This window comes from Diadema setosum, chromosome 7, assembly GCF_964275005.1.
Source record: "Diadema setosum chromosome 7, eeDiaSeto1, whole genome shotgun sequence".
NCBI lineage: Eukaryota > Metazoa > Echinodermata > Echinoidea > Diadematoida > Diadematidae > Diadema > Diadema setosum.
The window spans coordinates 29109133-29127465 of record NC_092691.1 but is presented as its reverse complement, the minus strand read 5'-3'; the positions used below and the strand labels follow the sequence as shown (position 1 = coordinate 29127465).

The 18333-nt window shown below is 39.7% G+C and overlaps 1 protein-coding gene across 1 annotated transcript in view; it reads right to left on the bottom strand.

Moving 5' to 3' along the window:
* Window positions 1–280: 280 nt before the first annotated feature.
* The window catches only part of LOC140230881 (basigin-like), a 38051-nt gene continuing 19998 nt past the window's right edge, over window positions 281–18333 (bottom strand). Inside the window, exons 2-6 of the mRNA XM_072311026.1 lie at window positions 11165–11452; window positions 8764–9045; window positions 7306–7608; window positions 3148–3283; window positions 281–579 (exon numbers count right to left, since the gene is read on the bottom strand). Coding sequence (XP_072167127.1) covers window positions 522–579; window positions 3148–3283; window positions 7306–7608; window positions 8764–9045; window positions 11165–11452 — 1067 coding nt within the window. The 3' untranslated portion in view covers window positions 281–521. The remainder of the gene's footprint in view (window positions 580–3147; window positions 3284–7305; window positions 7609–8763; window positions 9046–11164; window positions 11453–18333) is intronic.

The following is an 18333-nucleotide window of genomic DNA, read 5'->3' as shown; positions in this document are numbered from 1 at the left end:
AACTTTTCCCAGCAATCAGACTGTGAGGCTGCATCTGTGAAGACTTGGAAAAGAAAAAAAAAAATTGAATGCAGCCTTGTTCGAAGGCTAACATACCACCACCATCATCCCTCGCAACCTTGCTGTGATTCAAACTTTTTTATATAGCATAATGCCCCTCTTGATACATATATATATATATATATATATATATATATATATATATATACATATATACATACATATATATATATATATATATATAATAAAAAATCAAAAACTTAAAACCACACCCAAAATATATGAAAGGACTGGAGTGATGTTTACCAACTTTAAATGAGAATGTCAGGCATTTGGATCACTTAAAAAAAATTCTCAGCATCTCTGATTATGACGAGATGATGGGACTATGATGTAGAGAGAAGAAGATGAGGGAGTCAGGAGTGAAAGAAGATGCTCTCCCCCTTCCCTTCCCTGGTGTCCTACTGGGATGGGGGAGAATCCTCGCCAGCCCATGCCACTCTCCTACGGGGTGTGTCCTGTCACTCCTTTGACTTGGTGTTCATCTCGTTGTCACCATCAGGGACCTTCTTCTCTTTCCTGGATGGTGGAATAAAAAGAAAGGAAGATTATTTTCACAACAACCAAGTAACAAACACACACAATTATACACACACACACACACACACACATACATGTACTCACAACATACCATACATGTACATTCCCACAAAACAGTTATACAGACACACACACACGCATACTTACATACACCCTTACATACATACACAATATCTATATACCTTACATACACACATACATACCACACATGACATTTAATCAGACATACACACAGACATACATGCTTTCCCTCTTCCACCACTGATATTTGCAAGATGAAAATCAGAAGGTATTGCTGTAACACTATGAACATGGACGACAGTCTACATATTATGTTTACAGGTATTTGGGACTGACATCATCATGTTTTTACTTCAGAAAAGAAAAAAGAGGAAAATACAAGAACTTGTCACGAAGGTACCGTATTTCATTTCCCTAAGATAAAAGATGAAGTAATCCCAAGTAAGTTGAGACGAGAACTTGTGTACAAACACATACATATACTAAATGGTTAGAGCAGGAATTACCAAGATATGCATTACCAATCAAAGAAAAAGGATATAGTACTGTTATAGTGGAAATTTGTATGTGTGCAAATTTTCGCACTAGGCTGGGTAAGATGAATTTTGTGTATTTTTAATTTTGTGGACAGTCACAACTGACAAAGCACTGCATACAGCTCACTGCTTTTGGCAGCACCCAATATGGTAAATGGTAACTGGTTCACACTACGACAGCAAATTCATTCATGCTACAGGACAAGTGAATGTGAAGAAATAAAAAACTACAAAATCACATCACACACATAAAACAATATTACATATAACAAGCACAAACTTTGCACACTTTAATTTTCAAGCAAACTCAATTATGTGCACAATGTGCACAAATTTCAACCCTGTGAAAATGTCTACTTTTACAGTATAGATGAAGTGGCTAGCATAAACTAGAAATGTCGCTACGGCGACTGGTGTATGCCTCCGCCATAATGCATGGTTCTCCTAATAGGTCTATAGTACAATGTCTTGACAATGTGTGATGACAGTTTCACACAATTGGCAAAATATTAAAATGACAGGTTTGCCACAAATGTGCTGAATGTTCACTTTCCTAGAACTAGGTTCAATTGGATGAATGATTAAAACGTCAGAGTGCAGGTATTTGGGGGAACTGATGATTTTTACTTGACTTTTGACCCTTTTATAAGTTTATGCATTGAGTAATTTTCAAGGTATTGAGAAAAAGTATAATTTCAGTATCAAATGGTAAAATAGTATTATCTAAACCTGGCCTTTGACCTTTGACCTCACAGTTCCAAAGAGAATCACTGTTAGGTAGAACATGCATAAATATGTAAGTTTCATGATAATACATTGAGTTACTTTTAAGATATGGAAGAAGAAGTGCAATTTAGCACTTTCACTTGACCTTTGACCTTTTGACCTTTGACCTTTTAGCAAGAAACTTCCCACAGAATATATATTGGGTTATAAATGCATACATCAAGTTAAAAAAAAAATCCTTCAGGCATTGGATAAATATAAGGAAAGTAGTGATATTTTGAGGAGTTGACCTTGACCTTTGACCCCCTGACCTTTGACCCATGACCCCCAACTTCCCTAGATAATCACTGCCCATTGGTACATGCATATATACTAAGTTCCATGAAGATACCTTGAACCATTGCGAGATATGGAGAAAAACATGAAATTTCAACCTTGTTTTCACAAAATAACCTGTGACATTAGACCTTTGACCCCGTGACCCTAAAATCCAAACAAAGTATCATCCCCCAGGATATACCCTCATACCAAGTTTGATGCAAAACCACCTAACGGTTCTTGAGATATTGACAAAAACAAAACGGGACGGACGTACAGACGTACGGACGTACGGACGGACGTACGGACGGACGGACGACCCGAAAACATAATGCCTCCGGCCACTTCGTTGGCGGAGGCATAAAAAAAGATAAATACATGACCACAATCCAACCTCTGTTATCTGGCCATGTAGGGACCAGAGCTCATCCAGATATGCGATTTGGCTGGATATGGGAGAAGCGATGTTACACGTACCTGTACATACAGCTGCCGACCCAGTGGTAGCTATGTAGGTAGCGTGTACCGCAACAGTGGTGTAATCTATGCCAGCCTATTAGGACTACAGGCCATTTTTTATGAAAACTGCAACATTCTAATGTAAAATTCATAACATGTTTCTGTTGGGAACATTATAGGCAAATCATCTGAGAGTTTTGTAGAAGTTTAAATTGAGTTTGAAATCCCTTTCTTTTGCATCTTCACTGCGTGAACACGCTCAAATATCGTAGATGTTTGCCTCAAGAGATAATGGAGGTCAGGCTGTCAGTGAATAAAAACCAGTGTTGCAAGGCCCTGGTCATAGAATAAAGATCTGTGATATAGTCACAGTCTGTGGTCAGTTTTTAACCCTCTGTGTGCTGCATGAATTTTTTTATCCAAAGCCATGTGTGTGAAATTTGAGCCCAATTGACTCATCGGAACCGCGAGGGTTATTAAAACTCACTTGAGGTCATCATCGTCCTCGTCGTCCTCCCCAAAGTCCTCTCCCTTGCTGCACTTTTCGTGGATGAAGATGATGATGATAAGGATGACGACCTCTGACACGATGCCCAGGAAGGGCCAGAGGGCAGCCAGGCGATCTGGGCGAGCAACAATGACATGAAGACAGTCAATCAGAGAAAACGGAGACAGACAGACAGACAGACAGACAGAGAAAGAGAGAAAGCAAAAGAGAGAGAGAGAGTCCAAAGAGGTATAGGGAGAGAGAAAAATAAAAGAATGAACACTAAAGCTTCATGTCAAGCATTGCTACTTTGGTATCTTTCACATAGATCACATTATATGGAGTGTCTATGAAGTGAGTGGGTTTGTTTCGCATGGGAGGGGTAGAGGTGGAGAGAGACACTTTAAATGACCCCATGTAAAGTTGCTCACTAAGAAAAAAAAAAAAAAATCCTGCATGATATCACACCCCCAATTGTAATTTTATCAAAGGTAAACATACTGTTCACAGGTCGCTACACTTAAGTACTCACTCAGAACAGAAGAAATGCAAGGTTTTGGGTCTTTGCTCAGTTATTTTTCTTGTGGTTTGTGTAATTGTAAAAACACCCTCCAAAAACTGTCACTCATTTTATCATAGCCAACTGGAACAAGGAGAGGAGATACATTCCCCTGTTAAAAAAATTGACACTTGAATGCGGACAATGCAATCCACAAAGACAATAGGCATCACAAAACTTTGTGTGCACTATCATTAAACAGTTCTGGTCGAGGTGAGTAGCTTTTAATGTTTTGCGAGATATTCAGAAATCACTCTACCAGATGTCAAAGAGCATGCAGTTCTAAGTGGTATCAAAAGTTTATTTAATGAAAATCCGTTTTGAAATGGCTGAGATATCCAAAAACAAGGTGAAACAAAGAGATCCTAATAAAGTTGTGGCATGTCGCCTTTTATTATTAGCACTTTTTTTGATATCTCAGCCATTTGAAAACCAATTTTCATCAAATAAACGTTGAGTCCTTCTTAAAATTACATGCTCTTTCATATTCCATAAGAGGCTTTTCATTATCTCACTTAGGAATGTTCAAAACTTGAATCCCCACCTCAGCCAGTACTGTACAGTCCCTTTAAAGCTAAATAGCCAATAAAACAATTCAAGGGTACCGCCAGGCTAAGGACATTGTTTTTGCAGTATGACATCATTCATAAACAAATAGAATTACAATAATTTTTTTTTCATCAAAACAATTCAGATAGATTCCACAACAGGAAAATTTTTTTTTTGAGGCAAACTGGGTCATTGCTCTGTAACAATACACCACTCCTCCATGCAACCATGTAGTATACTTTGATATATATAGCTGGCCCCTGCATGTACCCTATGGCACCTACCACACGTGAAATGCGTAATAACATAACTAGGTTATATTTACTGCATGTTCCTGCTGATGCATCGAGGCACTAACTATAAACAAGCTACTCAAAATTCCCTATCATTTATTGCAGAAAAGTATGTGTCTCATAGAATGATAGAAAGCAAGTGCTGTGAGAAAGCATTTAAAGGGACATTCCAGACGATTTTCATAATTTCACATCACGCAGTACATAAATTGACAACTCTATCTCTGGAATTTATTGTGGTTCTTGAGCAGAGAAACAACACCTTTCCTTTGAAAAACCTTAAACAAATTACACTGAACAAGGATGATGACATAGGAGGTTCACATACATATATTTCAGAAATGTAGCAGTGTAATTCCATTACAATACCACTTGCTTGCGAGTTCACCTGTGTATAATCTATTCTATGCATGCCTTCTTCTTTTGTTCTGCTTCCTTGAGCCCCAACTCATGCATTCTTACGGTGACTCTGCCATGTCATCATCCTTGTTCATTACAATTTGTTCTAAATTTGGAAAATATTCTTATTCTTCATCCCAATCATCACAAATTCTGAAACTCTGTCCTCAGTATTTATAGTTGTTCAAATGTAAAAATCTGAAAATCATCGGGAGGTCTCCTTTAAAGGCAGGTTCACCATCATAGACATATGGGTTGAGTGAATGCAGCAATATTAGTAGAACACATCAGTGAGAGTTTGAGGAAAATCGGACAACCCATTCAAAAGTTATGAATTTTTAAAGTTTCTGCTCAGTCACGGCTGGATGAAAAGACTACTATAGCTTGTGATGTCACATGTGTACAACGATATAAAGAAAGAATAAAGAAAATTCAACATATTTTCACTTTTCTCACACAACAAAAGAACACTCAACTTCTCTCCTTCAGAAGGCAGGGGGAATAATATTACCCTTAAGATACGTCAGTAACAAGTTGAAGAAATGTGCACTTTATTCAAAATGTAAAGTTTTGTGAAATTCTCTTTTATTTTTCCTATAACGTTGTACGCATATGACATCATACACTGTAGTAGTCTTCTCATCCAGCAGTAACTTCGCAGATACTTTAAAAATTCATAACTTCGGAACGGATTGCCCGATTTTCCTCAAACTCTCATTGATGTGTTCTACTAATATTGTTGCATTCACTCAATCCACATGTCTATAAAGGTGGACTTGTCCTTTAAGGTACCATATTGTCTGTTTTCATGAGGGGTTAATGAGCTGAAGATCAAAGTAGGCAAATGCAGAATAAGATGTTGTGACATATACTCCGGCACCTGTTGATTGTGAAATGGGCGGCTGGCTCAGTCAGAAGCCACTAAAGCGAGTTTGCCCAGATTTCCTCAAAGGTATCTATCTGTGACTGGGATCTGAATGCAGTGGTGCACCAGCTAGACAAAAGACTTTTAAGTTGCTCTCACGAGACCCTTCTCAAAAATTGCTTACTACTGCATATGCTGAATATTTCATGAGGTTGGTATTTTCGCAAATTTCGCGAGTCAGGTGCGGTTCGCAAATTTAAAGATAATAAAAAGTTTTGGTACCTCAAAAGTTTCCCTGAATTTCCTTGTCTTGATTTGTGTTTCACGTTAAAGCACGTTGTCTGTGAGAATTACTCGCCCCAAAGTGCTCTCATGTCTTAGTAATCATGCAATAATGGTTTCGTACCAGAGCCGTCGCCGTACAGCGTCGATAAATACTGTACGAAACCACTGACTGCGACCAGCAGCGTGCAGCCCATTGTATGCATAGCTAACTGCGACCAGCAGCCCCATACGCATAGCGTAATGGGGCTTCGCATTGTAACATTCAGGATCATGACAGAATTAGTATCGCGGGTAAATGTCAATTTAAAATCCCAAAATTTCTTCGATTTGAAGACTTACCAATTAAAAACAGGCTTCGAACAACGTTTGGTTCTGCCAATAGTCCCTTTCTTTTCGAATTGATGACTGAATGTGACTCGGTCGAGAGAACCTTGGGAGAGCTACGTACACCATGGACCGATGCATACACTGACTACTACGGCCAGCGCATGCGCACACAAACATCTTATCCGTTGATATGGGATTTGAAATTTGTGCGCATGTGATGTGTTCGCATGCACTGGCTGTAGTATTCAGTGTACATGGTGTACGTAGCTCTCCCAAGGTTCTCTCGGCCGAGTCACATTCAGTCATCAATTCGAACAGAAAGGGACTATAGGCAGAACCAAACGTTACCCGAAGCCTGTTTTCAATACTTCACCTTAATTGGTAAGTCTTCAAATTGAAGAATTTTTTGGATTTTAAGTTAACATTTATCCCGCGATACTAAATCTGTCATGATCCTGCATGCTACAATGCGAAGCCCGATTACGCTATGCGTATGGGGCTGCTGGTCGCTATGCGTTTGGGGCTGCTGGTTGCAGTTAATTGCATGATTACTATTAAAGACATGAGAGCACTTTGGGGCGAGTAAGTCTCACAGTGTTAGTTATATGAAAGGTACTTTAACCTGAAACACAAACTAAGACAAGGAAATTTTTGAGGTACCAAAACTTTTTATTATCTTTAAAGACATGCCAAAATATTGACTCTGATCCCCTCCTTCCCCCCCCCCCCCCCCGTCATGAATGTGACGTACACGCATATATTTCTCCATTCAGTAGTGTACTCCACGATCACGAATTTAACCACTTGCGAAATTGTCGAGAAGTCCAGACTCACAAAAAATTTTGACTCGCTAAATATATGGTGTATACAGCAATCCTCACCTCTGACACGGAGGAGGATGTCCCGGCTCTCCTCCGAGGCGCCGTTGGAGGCGATGCAGGTGTAGTTTTTGCGGTCGTCCATCGTGATCTTCACGATTTCCAGCTCGCTGGTGATGCTCAGCTCCTTCTTGGAGACCTTGACGGAGCAGCGGTCAGTGCAGTTGTAATCGTACGGCATGCCCTCAATCAGCCACGTGATGTTGGGAAGGAGTGCCTTGGTGATCACATCGGCAGTGCACTCGATGAGGGCACGGTCTCCTTCTGTGAACTTCACTGACCTTGGTGCAGTGAGAGTAATATCTCCTGGAAATAGATTGATCACAAAAGGATTTAACTCCATTCTTGTCAATTTGAGATATTTGCGATTAAACCTGCTATAAGCAAAGATTTTTTTTTGTTTTTTGAAATGGGATATCTTTAATCATAAGTACAAGAATATTCCTCACTATGCAACAAAATATGGTTTTAAGTTTATCTAAGGTACTGCTTACCTGACGATGGACTAAAATACTCTAAAACATTTGGAAATAGTACTTGTTTCACAACTGAATGCATAAAAGTCTAAAATGGAGGAATTGAATAAGACCCCGTTTACAGTGAGTGAAAAGACCGCGCTCAGCCCGAACTCAGCCTGGCCTTCCTTTCACTGTCAATGCTTAAAAGGCCAAATGCGGTACCAAAAAACGGCTGCGCATTTGGCCAAACTCTGGAGGTAGTCTCGGCCCGGGCTCAGCTCATAAACACAAACTGGGCAAAATTCTGCACCAAATTGCAACCCCAGAAGTGCAATGATCGTGATATCATAGGAAATGACATTATAATCCCACATTTAGCAAAATTTTTTCGGGGTATACTACAGAATCATCATCATTAGCAAGTCGGTATGAGGAGAGGTAGTATTTACAAACTTGTGTTTAAATCTAAGTTTTATTGAATCATCATAACTGCACTACATCGTTTCGTTCGTCCTCGTTCATATTCTTGTGTTCTTGTGCATAGAAAACAGATAACCAACAAGGAAAGAGCAGCTGTGAGCCTGATGTTCGAAAGTTCGACTGTATAAAAACGGTAGCCTACTGTTCATTGCAACTAACCCCGCCAGCGCCTCTGCACTGTGACCCCGGCACGCTCCCAAATAACTGTTTGTTTCAGTGCCGTATATACTGCACTGGTTTGTTTACAAGCAGAGCACCACTACAACAAAATATTGAAAAGGACTTCAGTAGCACTATTTTCTTCGGGGCTGTGCCCCTCAGGAAATAGTATTACTGGAGTCACCTCATGCACATAGTTTAAAACCAAAACCTCTCAGGCCTGGTTTATTTGTATTTATATACACCTCGATACCAACACCACAGTGTGATGCTACACATGCTGATTTTGAATGGCATCACAGATGCACTTTGGTTTCTCACTTGCAAATTCTCTCAGCGCAGCACTAATATATGGATCTCATACCTCCGACACTGACAGATACACTCTTGCTGGTGCCACCGAAGGCGTGCGTGCAGGTGTAGATGCCTGCATTCTCCGGCTTCATCATCCTGATGATGAGTGTGCCGTTGTTGAGGACCTGGACATTGCTGGCATCATCACCCCTGGCCACCGGCAAGCTCCCTGTGCCCCCATTGAAGTGCCAGCTCACCTCCAGGTCAGTAGCATTGTTAACGAAGCAGGTCAGGTACAGTGCTTTGTCTGTTTCATACTGCGGGTTGCTGGGATCGATCCTCATGTCTTTCACTTGACATTAAATAAAGAGCAAATAACAAAAAACAACAACAAAGTGACATAAGAGGACAAGATCCATACATGAAATCAACCAACTGTCACAGTACAATAAAGATGCATTTCAAACTTCCAAAATAATTAGTTTGATTGCCCTTTGAAGATATCAAACTCGATGTTTAATACATGCAGCTGCCTACCCAATGACAGATACATGTATGTAACCTATTGCAGGTAGTGTACAATGAAACTCTTTCTTTGCTATCAGTGCAAAATTTGGGGGTACTGAATGTTTGAATATATGTTATTAACCCATATCAAGCCAACACACTTGTATAAACAAACACCGCAGTGGCCAAGCACCGTTTGCACACACACGCCGACAGGCAGACAACTCTCCAAACAATCGCTCTTGATGAAGCAATGAACAAAATATAGACAAGTTATATGTCATTTTAAAGAGGATAAAATTCCCTTTAAAATGGTATATAACAGGGTGCCATTCAATGCACAGTGCAGTCATAGTACTCAGCAGAAGTGAAGTACGGTCATCCAAAAGTTACGAAATCAATTTGTTTGTTTGCTTTCATTGATGGATTAAAAATAGCAAATGTTGTAATTTTACACATCCAGTACCAGAAATGAAATGATCAGAGTGTCAGCTTTCTGGACATACAGTGTATATATCATGATCATTGATACAATAATTGCAGGTTTATGTTTATGTTAAACATGAAGCCATTGCGAGTGCAAGGGAAATCGATAGTACAATGTATAATGTGTGTATCCTATAGTTTGTTGAAGCGAAATTCATCACCATAGATACACTTCTACAGCTTTTCAGTTTCGAATGAATTATACAATCGTTGTACATACATGTGGATGTACATGTGGGACTATTATCACAGTCGAATCATCGACCGGCAAGTGTCCAAACCTCAAAAACTGCCTCAGAAAATCCAAAATCGAGCACTCCATACAGCTGTAGATAGCACCCACTGAGGCTCCGTGGTTATTCAAGTTATTCCATGTAAACACACATTTTTTCCAATGATTTTTACGATATTGTTGGTGTTCAACTGACAAAACCTTCTTGAATTATCGCAGACAGTGTACATGTAGCAAAGAATTCTGGGATATGTTGTCAAAGGTTAGAAGGTGAAAGAACTTTGGAATGACATCGTTTGTATGTCACTTCATTCACTACGGGATATTCAGTATGTGGCCCCTGCGGCGTTCAAACGAACTACGGAATATCCCGTAGGTGGCCCGATATGGCTTAAGAAGAAAATTTGATGAAAATGTATGTTAATTATGTTGGAAATTATACGTAACTCAATCATGTGAATTTGTGTAGGAATTGAGTTTGATTTCGAATCCCCCTTTTCCCCGTAATTACTACACTTTAAAAAAAAAAAAATAATGGTGAGATTGTGTCTGAATAACAGACAGATTGGATAAAGGGAGGCCAGATAAGAAAGGTCGGACTGTACAAGCATTTTTTTTCAAGATGCAAAAAAACAACAACAAACAAACAAAAAAATGTCAGACTTCCTTTTGGTTTGCCATGCTAGAACACAGAAGAATGTGCCCTGAAGTTTTGTTTCACAAATGCCTGAAGTGCCTTTGGTTTAGTGTACGCCACGAGTGGTTCATTCCAAACATGCATCTATAGTCATGACAAATTTAACACTTTATTCAGTGACTCATCCACTTGTGACCTGGAGTACAGCGTGTTAGTAACAAACTAGTATTCTGCAATTTTAGGTGAGCCACTGTTTATGGTAATACACTTTCAGATTTTACATGAAAGTATTATGATTTTAAACACCTTCATCCAAATTCACAGAGGTGGTTTCAATCTAGTCCATGCTCCATGCGACTTTACATTGCATGCTTGCAAGTGACACTGCACATCGCAAACAGAGGTCCAACAATGAAAATATGCAGACACCCACGTAAGAAGGGTGTACTTAGATGCATGAAACATATTTTGTACTTATTTCAGTCCATTGACTACTTAATGACCTTGGATTTTATTCAAATTATAGTATAGTGGATTTGGCATATTTCATCTATATCTCTCTCCTAAAGTAGCATTAGAAACATCTGTAATGACCAGGATTGTACTTACATTCACTGACAGTCAAAGGTACGACGAATGGTACTGGATCAGCAGCATCCTGGCAGAAGTAATCGCCAGTGTCCGAGATCATGGCATTTTTTATTGTCAGTGTGGAAGTACTGGAGTTCTCAGACACGGAGCCGATGACCTCATACTTGGATGAGGAGACAAGTTGGGTGTCGTTATTGGGTGCAAATTGTCGGTACCACTCCAAGTTGGCGTTACCCGGTCCCGAGCAGGTGAAAGTGAATCTGCTGCCTTCTTCGCCAGACAGCGTTGACGGAGTCACCAGCACACCTGAAATATGTAAGAAGCAGGTAACGACAATTACTAGGAACCAACTAAAAAGATTCTATGTGAAGCTATCAGACTAGTTCATTGCTCATCATACGACATACAGTTCAAAGTACAACTGCACGCTGTCCATGCAATTTTTGTTGAGTAAAGATGGATAGCACACAGCTGATATGTCAACAACTTACATCGACTCCTGTGATAAACTCAAAACCAACTTATTTAGTTTTTGCACCACTGCATGTCTCTGACATCACAATAAAAAAACCTTTGCCACACACACTTTATCAGTCACAAATGCGCATTCAGTCACTCATTTTAATCACTTTTGCACATACCACTGACTGTACTATGCCACCCGAGTTATACCTTTCACAAAAAAAGAAGAAGAAAGAATGGTTACCACTTCTGTAATAAATCAAATTCAAGAATCAGTGCAGACCACATCCATTGATGTCCAAGGTGTTATATGAAACAAATGGTCTTTAAGGCAATGGAGGAAGATTGCACACTCGGTAAAAGATGAGATGCACTATTCATTTCGATATCCACGGCAGCATGTACATACGTGCTACGACACACAGTAATGAAACTCTGATGAAAAATGGCACAGCATTCTCATTCGTAGTTCGGGCAAAAGCGTTACTGAAATAAACCTTGGTTCATCTGACCCGTCAAATAACTCTTTTCATAGTTCACAGTTCATATCAAATCATGATACCTTGGATGACACCGCCAATGCAGAGTGACCTAAGCAGCGCTGCTATTACTTGTATTGTATTACACCATTCAACACACACACTACAGCACTTCTCAACAAACACATTTTTCTCTTATTCATCTCTTTTCTTTCGCTGTCTGTCACAAACATACATGTATGTTCAGAAGCACAAACACTAAATGTCCAAACGCTGAAAGTGGCAGAATATGGGCTGCATGTGGAAAAGGTGACTCTCTGTACTCCCTATAGCTAGCAAAGAGGTTTTAACATGTTCCATACTGAATTCTGAAATCTCCATACTGTACAAGCCACCAGGTTCCCGTATTAAATGGGTTAAGTTCATGAGTAGGAGCTGAAGATAGGAGCTGTGACTGCCAAAACTATGTCCTCTTGCTTAATAACACTAACAGGAGCAGGATCAACACTGTACCCCCCCCCCCCCCCCCACCAACCCACACACACATACACTTTATTACCATCAAGAACTAAAGATTCCGCAGCATTTCTCAAGAATGTGCTTAAGCATATAACATTCACTTATAAATGGCAGTCATGCTATCACACAACCACCTTACGGAGCTCTTTTGTATCAACATGTACACTGTATATTGTAGCTTCAACTACAAATTGTTGATGAGAATTGTGTAGCTGGGTTACATGTACAGATGGTACTAATAAAGGTATGGGTATTTTCGATCAATGGTAGTCAAAAAAATAATACTGACCACCCTACACTTTGTATATTAGCTTGTTATCAGCAATGGTACTCATACTCATACTAAGCAATGGTACTCATGACTGTGTGTGCATGATTTGTCAGTACAATGTAATGAGCATCTCATACCAGTCCCCTTGTGACTATTACAGTGCACTCCCATTATGCCGTACACAGTTCACAAAATTCCGGTTTCAACGAAGTAAAAATTCAGGCCGCAACATTATTTGATGGTTTTTATTGTTTATTTGTTCCGCAATAACGAAATGTTGATATCACAAAAGAAAACTGCCGGTCCCAAGAACCTCGTTATGACGGGCATCCACTGTACTGTGACAGCACAATTAACTTGATAATCATCGTTATGCAGGTACGGTTGTAGCTGTACACCAGTAAATCCTCATTGGGCAATACATTGTACACAGTTTGTCAAAGAAAAGAAGACATATTTGATGAAGTATATTGCCACTTTTCACACAACAGTTAAATGGGGAAAAAGGGTGGTAACTGCCTTTGAGAGCAGGTAAAACTACTTGTTTGTCAAATTAAGAAATAAAATACACAGCCAAAACCTACAAAGTACAGTAGTTGTGCCAAGAGGGGAGGTCATTGTCCCTGCTTGCACACCTCCAGCCCCACGTACATTGTATCACCCATGTGTATGCAGAGGTGTTACACTGTACGTGAGTAAACAGCGGTACCTGAATCTCATAGAGGCCAGATCCCTTTGAATACCCTTCCATTGACATTTGGCGAGATATAAAATGCCTTGCTTCTACTAGATTGCCAACCTACACTCCATTGTATTCCGGTTCATAAATGCCTTCTGCAAAGTTTGCTGAGCATGCTGTAAATATAACATTGATAAGGCCTATTGCTTGGAGAAGACTATATCAGTAACATTAGTGTGTATAATGCTAACAAAGAGAGGTGCTGACAAGTCAGCAATGGTATGATATTCATGTTGTATAGGAATTTATACAATTGTACATATTGTATGCATGCTTGGAAATTTATACAGGATACATGTACTGATGAACTGTATCAGTCTTGTAAGCCCATAATGGCTTTCAGATCAACCTGTTATTTCAAACACCTGGAATACTGTGCTAAACTTTGACTAAACATGGCAGCAAATAAGCCCCACTTCCCATGATGCAAATGCCAATTTGGCTGCATGATAATCATTAAAAAAAAGCGCGCTCAAACTGTAATTTTGCTCTTCGTCCTCCTTTAAAAACATCTCATTATGTATGAAATCATGAGCACTAAGACCCCGTTTACAGTGCGAGGCTCGGCCACGGCGGAGCCCGCCTTCATTTCGGTGTAAACGCGCAAAAGGCCAAATGCGGGGTCAAAATTGGCTGCGCATTTGGCCTCGCTCTGGAGGTGGTCTCGGCCGCGCCCAAGCCGCGCCCGAGCCCCGCTTTTTCTCAGTGTAAACGCAAACTGGGCCAAATGCGCGGCCAATTTTAGTCTGGCTTCCAAACCCTCTGCCCGTACTATTTCGCTATTCAGGATATTAACCCCCTCAACGTCGAAAACTAGTATAGTTTAAGGTGGTTTTGTCCTGCAAAGGATTTTTCCTTCGGCAAAGGCCTTTGCCCGAACGGCGACTTTGTCGCCACAGAATTCAGTTGGCAAAGGGTCTGAAAACCAGACTATACCAAATTGCGTTTGTTTACAAGCAGAGCGCCACTACGACAAAATATTGAAAGGTTTGAATTAAAAGCGCGGCTGAGCCCGGCAGTGTAAACCGACAAAACTGCAGGGCTCGGCCTCGCAATTGAGGCTGGGCTCGGCCGCGGCTCGGCCCAACCCCGCACTGTAAACGGGGTCTAGATCACACAAAATTAGCGCAGAGCACTTTACTTGTAGGCCTACATCCATAATCCGTACATCAAATAATATCACTATTTTTCTCACTAAACCACTACTGCAGATGGTTTAGTCTGGAAACAATTCTATTATAACTATTGCTCACATTTTGTATACAATTGTATTTAACAATACTTAGCGCTGATACTGATTAACCTTTTTGCACTAGTTAATTCTATCCCTCTGTTTTTAGAACTACTTTGAAACACTAAAACTGGGTTTTTCTTTTATCTGCAAAAGGGAAACAATGTCTTTAAAACAACAGTGGACATTATTTCAACATCTTGTGACTCATAATCATTTGTCTTTATGCCTGCCAAATCACATGTGCACTATCTTGTCTGTTCATAATGTTGGAAAAAGCATACATTGCCAATGCATATGATACTGAGGTAGCAATGATATTCCACAGCTCTCAATATCAAACACCAGAGCCTAACTCCAAGGCACCTGCCTGCTTTCATTTGCCATTACCCTGATGGTCTGTCTGGTGCCTGTGGATACCAGCCAGCCATGTATTACTCTCTGCTCTGCAAATGAAAAAGACAGCTTGGGCATGCAAACATTGTACAAGTTGCAACAGCAACAGCATATTGGTTTAAACTCGGTTGAATTCCAGCTAACCCTTTCAGGGCCAAAATCTTCAAAATGCTTTATTATACTGTATGTACATTGACATGATACCAATGGGACTTAATGATTTTAATAAATACATGTATCACACAGGAAGGCTGGTACTGTACCTGGTTACCCTGACCCTCAACTCGTTTAACCTGTATTCCTGGGAAACTGTGAACAACTTCCTATTCCCTCCCCCCCCCCCTTCCATCTCTTCACCTTTTCCCTTTTGGTGGGGGGGGGGGGGGGGGGGTGGGGGGAAGAGGTTTACTGGCCCAGGTCTGCACACCCCTACACCTCTTCAAGATTACTGGTACTATTTGCTAGAGAAATGTCTATTCATTACACCAGTACCTCTGACAGTCATGCAATGTGGTGGATACACTTGTATCTTCTATTGATATAATATTGATATTATATTATTACCTAAATATTAAAGGTATTTTTACTGGGCAACTGTAGTTGGTATTGTGATTGGTCAGGAAACCATCAGTTTCCAGCCGGAAATATTAGTGGGTGCTTTCTTTTTCAAGATTTTGCCATCAACCTAATGTAAACGCTATGGTCAATCACAAAAAGAAAATATGCACAAACCGCTAGCATAAGGGTACTTGAGCTCCCAGTAATAAAAATTTGCTGTTGATGAGAGTTGTATATTCCCCTCAAAACCAGTCCATATCATATTCATATCATTTGTATGTCTCCTTTATCTTTATACAACATCAAATGGGTGAAACTGCTAGCACACCTGACAAAGCCTGAAAGCCAAGGTAAGCAAAAGGTAAAGGGGGGGGGGGGGGCAAGGAATTTGGTGCTCAATACCAGGTACAGCTGTATGGACCTTGGACAGGATCACACCAAACAATGGCACAATGCATTCAGGATCAACATAGCATGCAAAATGCTCAGCAGCACCCCAGTTGGCATGCGTTGAGCCTACACTTATCACCAATCAGGCCTTCCTGTGTGCCTCAGTCAGGTCAGATCCTTGTCTGACTGAATCAATGGCATTGACCAGAAAGGGCATGAAAGCTGACCCGTCCACTTAACATATTGTATCCAAACAAGTTCTGTAGTGTACATGATACATTGTATATGCATACACAGACCTATTGTACATGTACAATGATGTTCACTGTACATGTACACAACAATATGTGATACATGAAACACCAGTCCATGTTCACGCGAATCAAGACCAAATGATTACATTCGTAACTTCTGCCCTATCACACAATCAGCAATATCTATCGTGACTACACATCAGTCATTGTTCAATTGAATAAAATGCAAACTAAATGACACTATGATGTCATGCCCTCATTGCAAACAGGTTGGTGCCACACTTGAGAGGTCATGGCACAATTATCAAATCTAATCTGCATAGCTTATACCAATGTCACTATATTAATGCACAGATTATGAAATTTCTACAATAAAATTGCACACAACCATATTTTTAGCTCATTTGGCTTTAATAATCACGTCCATCCTGTCTGACCAAGAACTAGAAAAAAAGAGAAAACAATGCTATGGCTTTGTGAAAGAATGGTCACGATGTGATCAATCCCATATTGTGTGCTCATCCAGGATCCCAGTGCTGTGCAGCTAAGCCCAAAAAAAATTATGAACAGATGTACATGGTAGGAAGATGGTATGACCTTTACTTGTACAACATAATTGAATTGGGCCCCTTGCTACCATTAATCTGTTCAGGCCATTCGGATCGTGTTGTTAAATAATGATAATGATAATAATACTAATAGTAGTAGTAGAAGTAGTAGTGGTAGTAGTAGTAGTAGTAGTAGTCGTAGTAGTAGTAGTAGTAGTAGTAGTAGTAGTAGTCGTAGTAGTAATAGTAATAATAATTATGATAAATGATAATAATGATAATAATGATAATAATAATAATAATAACAATATGCTTCAATAGTGCAACAATCCATCAAAGAGATGTTTACAGCGCTTTTACGCTTTACGCTTAAGAAAAAGAAATAAAAAAGTATGTGACATGATTTTTTCTTTCTATGACGTGTTAAACAGATGTGTTTTTGGAGATGTTTTAAAGTGATTCCACTGAAGATGAGCGGCAAACAGTGACAGGAATATCATTCCAAACTTTTGGTCCAATGTGGGGAAAAAGAAAGTTCCTCATGAATGCCTAACTTTACACTGTAAGTATCTGAAATGTAAAAATGAACATTTTCGGGCATTTCATGCAACAAGAAACTAGCATGAAAATAAAAGCACACATTTCTTTTTTTTTTTTTTGTTGCTTGCTATGACATGCAACCCTATTTTAGTTTTGAAACTGCAGAAATAAGATCATGCAAAATTCATCTTACAGGCCCCACCAAACATGACAAATTACTCGCTTGAAAATTCCTGTTTTAACAGTAACTCTATAAAGTGCTGCTACTGGTCAGAGTGGACTGCGAGTCAATAAAATTTTGTTGTGTACAAATCAACAGGGGAGTACTTGGCAAAAAAAAAAAAAAAAAAAAAAAAAAGACTCGTGTGACCAAGACGGTTATTCTGATTAGAACATAGAAAAACAAAAGGCAAGGGGCTACAGGCCAACTTGTCTGCTTGCCGTGGGTATTAAAACTCTCTGTCAAATAAGTGTCATACAGTAGATGATTACAGTACCTGCCTGTTCAAAATCAGGGACCATTACCCACAAGCCGTTCCAGTTTGGTGGGAGCTTCATTTAAAGGGGCATTCCGGACGATTTTCATAATTTCACATCATGCAGTACATAAATCGACAGCTCCGTGTATAGATTCGTGGAATTTATTGTGGTCCTTGAGCAGAGAAACCAATGAATTTAAAATCTTAAACAAATTACACTGAACAGTGTTGATGACATCGGAGCCTCATATATTTCAGAAATGTAGCTGTGTAATTCCATTACAATACCACATGCTCAACAAGTTCACCTGTGAAAAATCT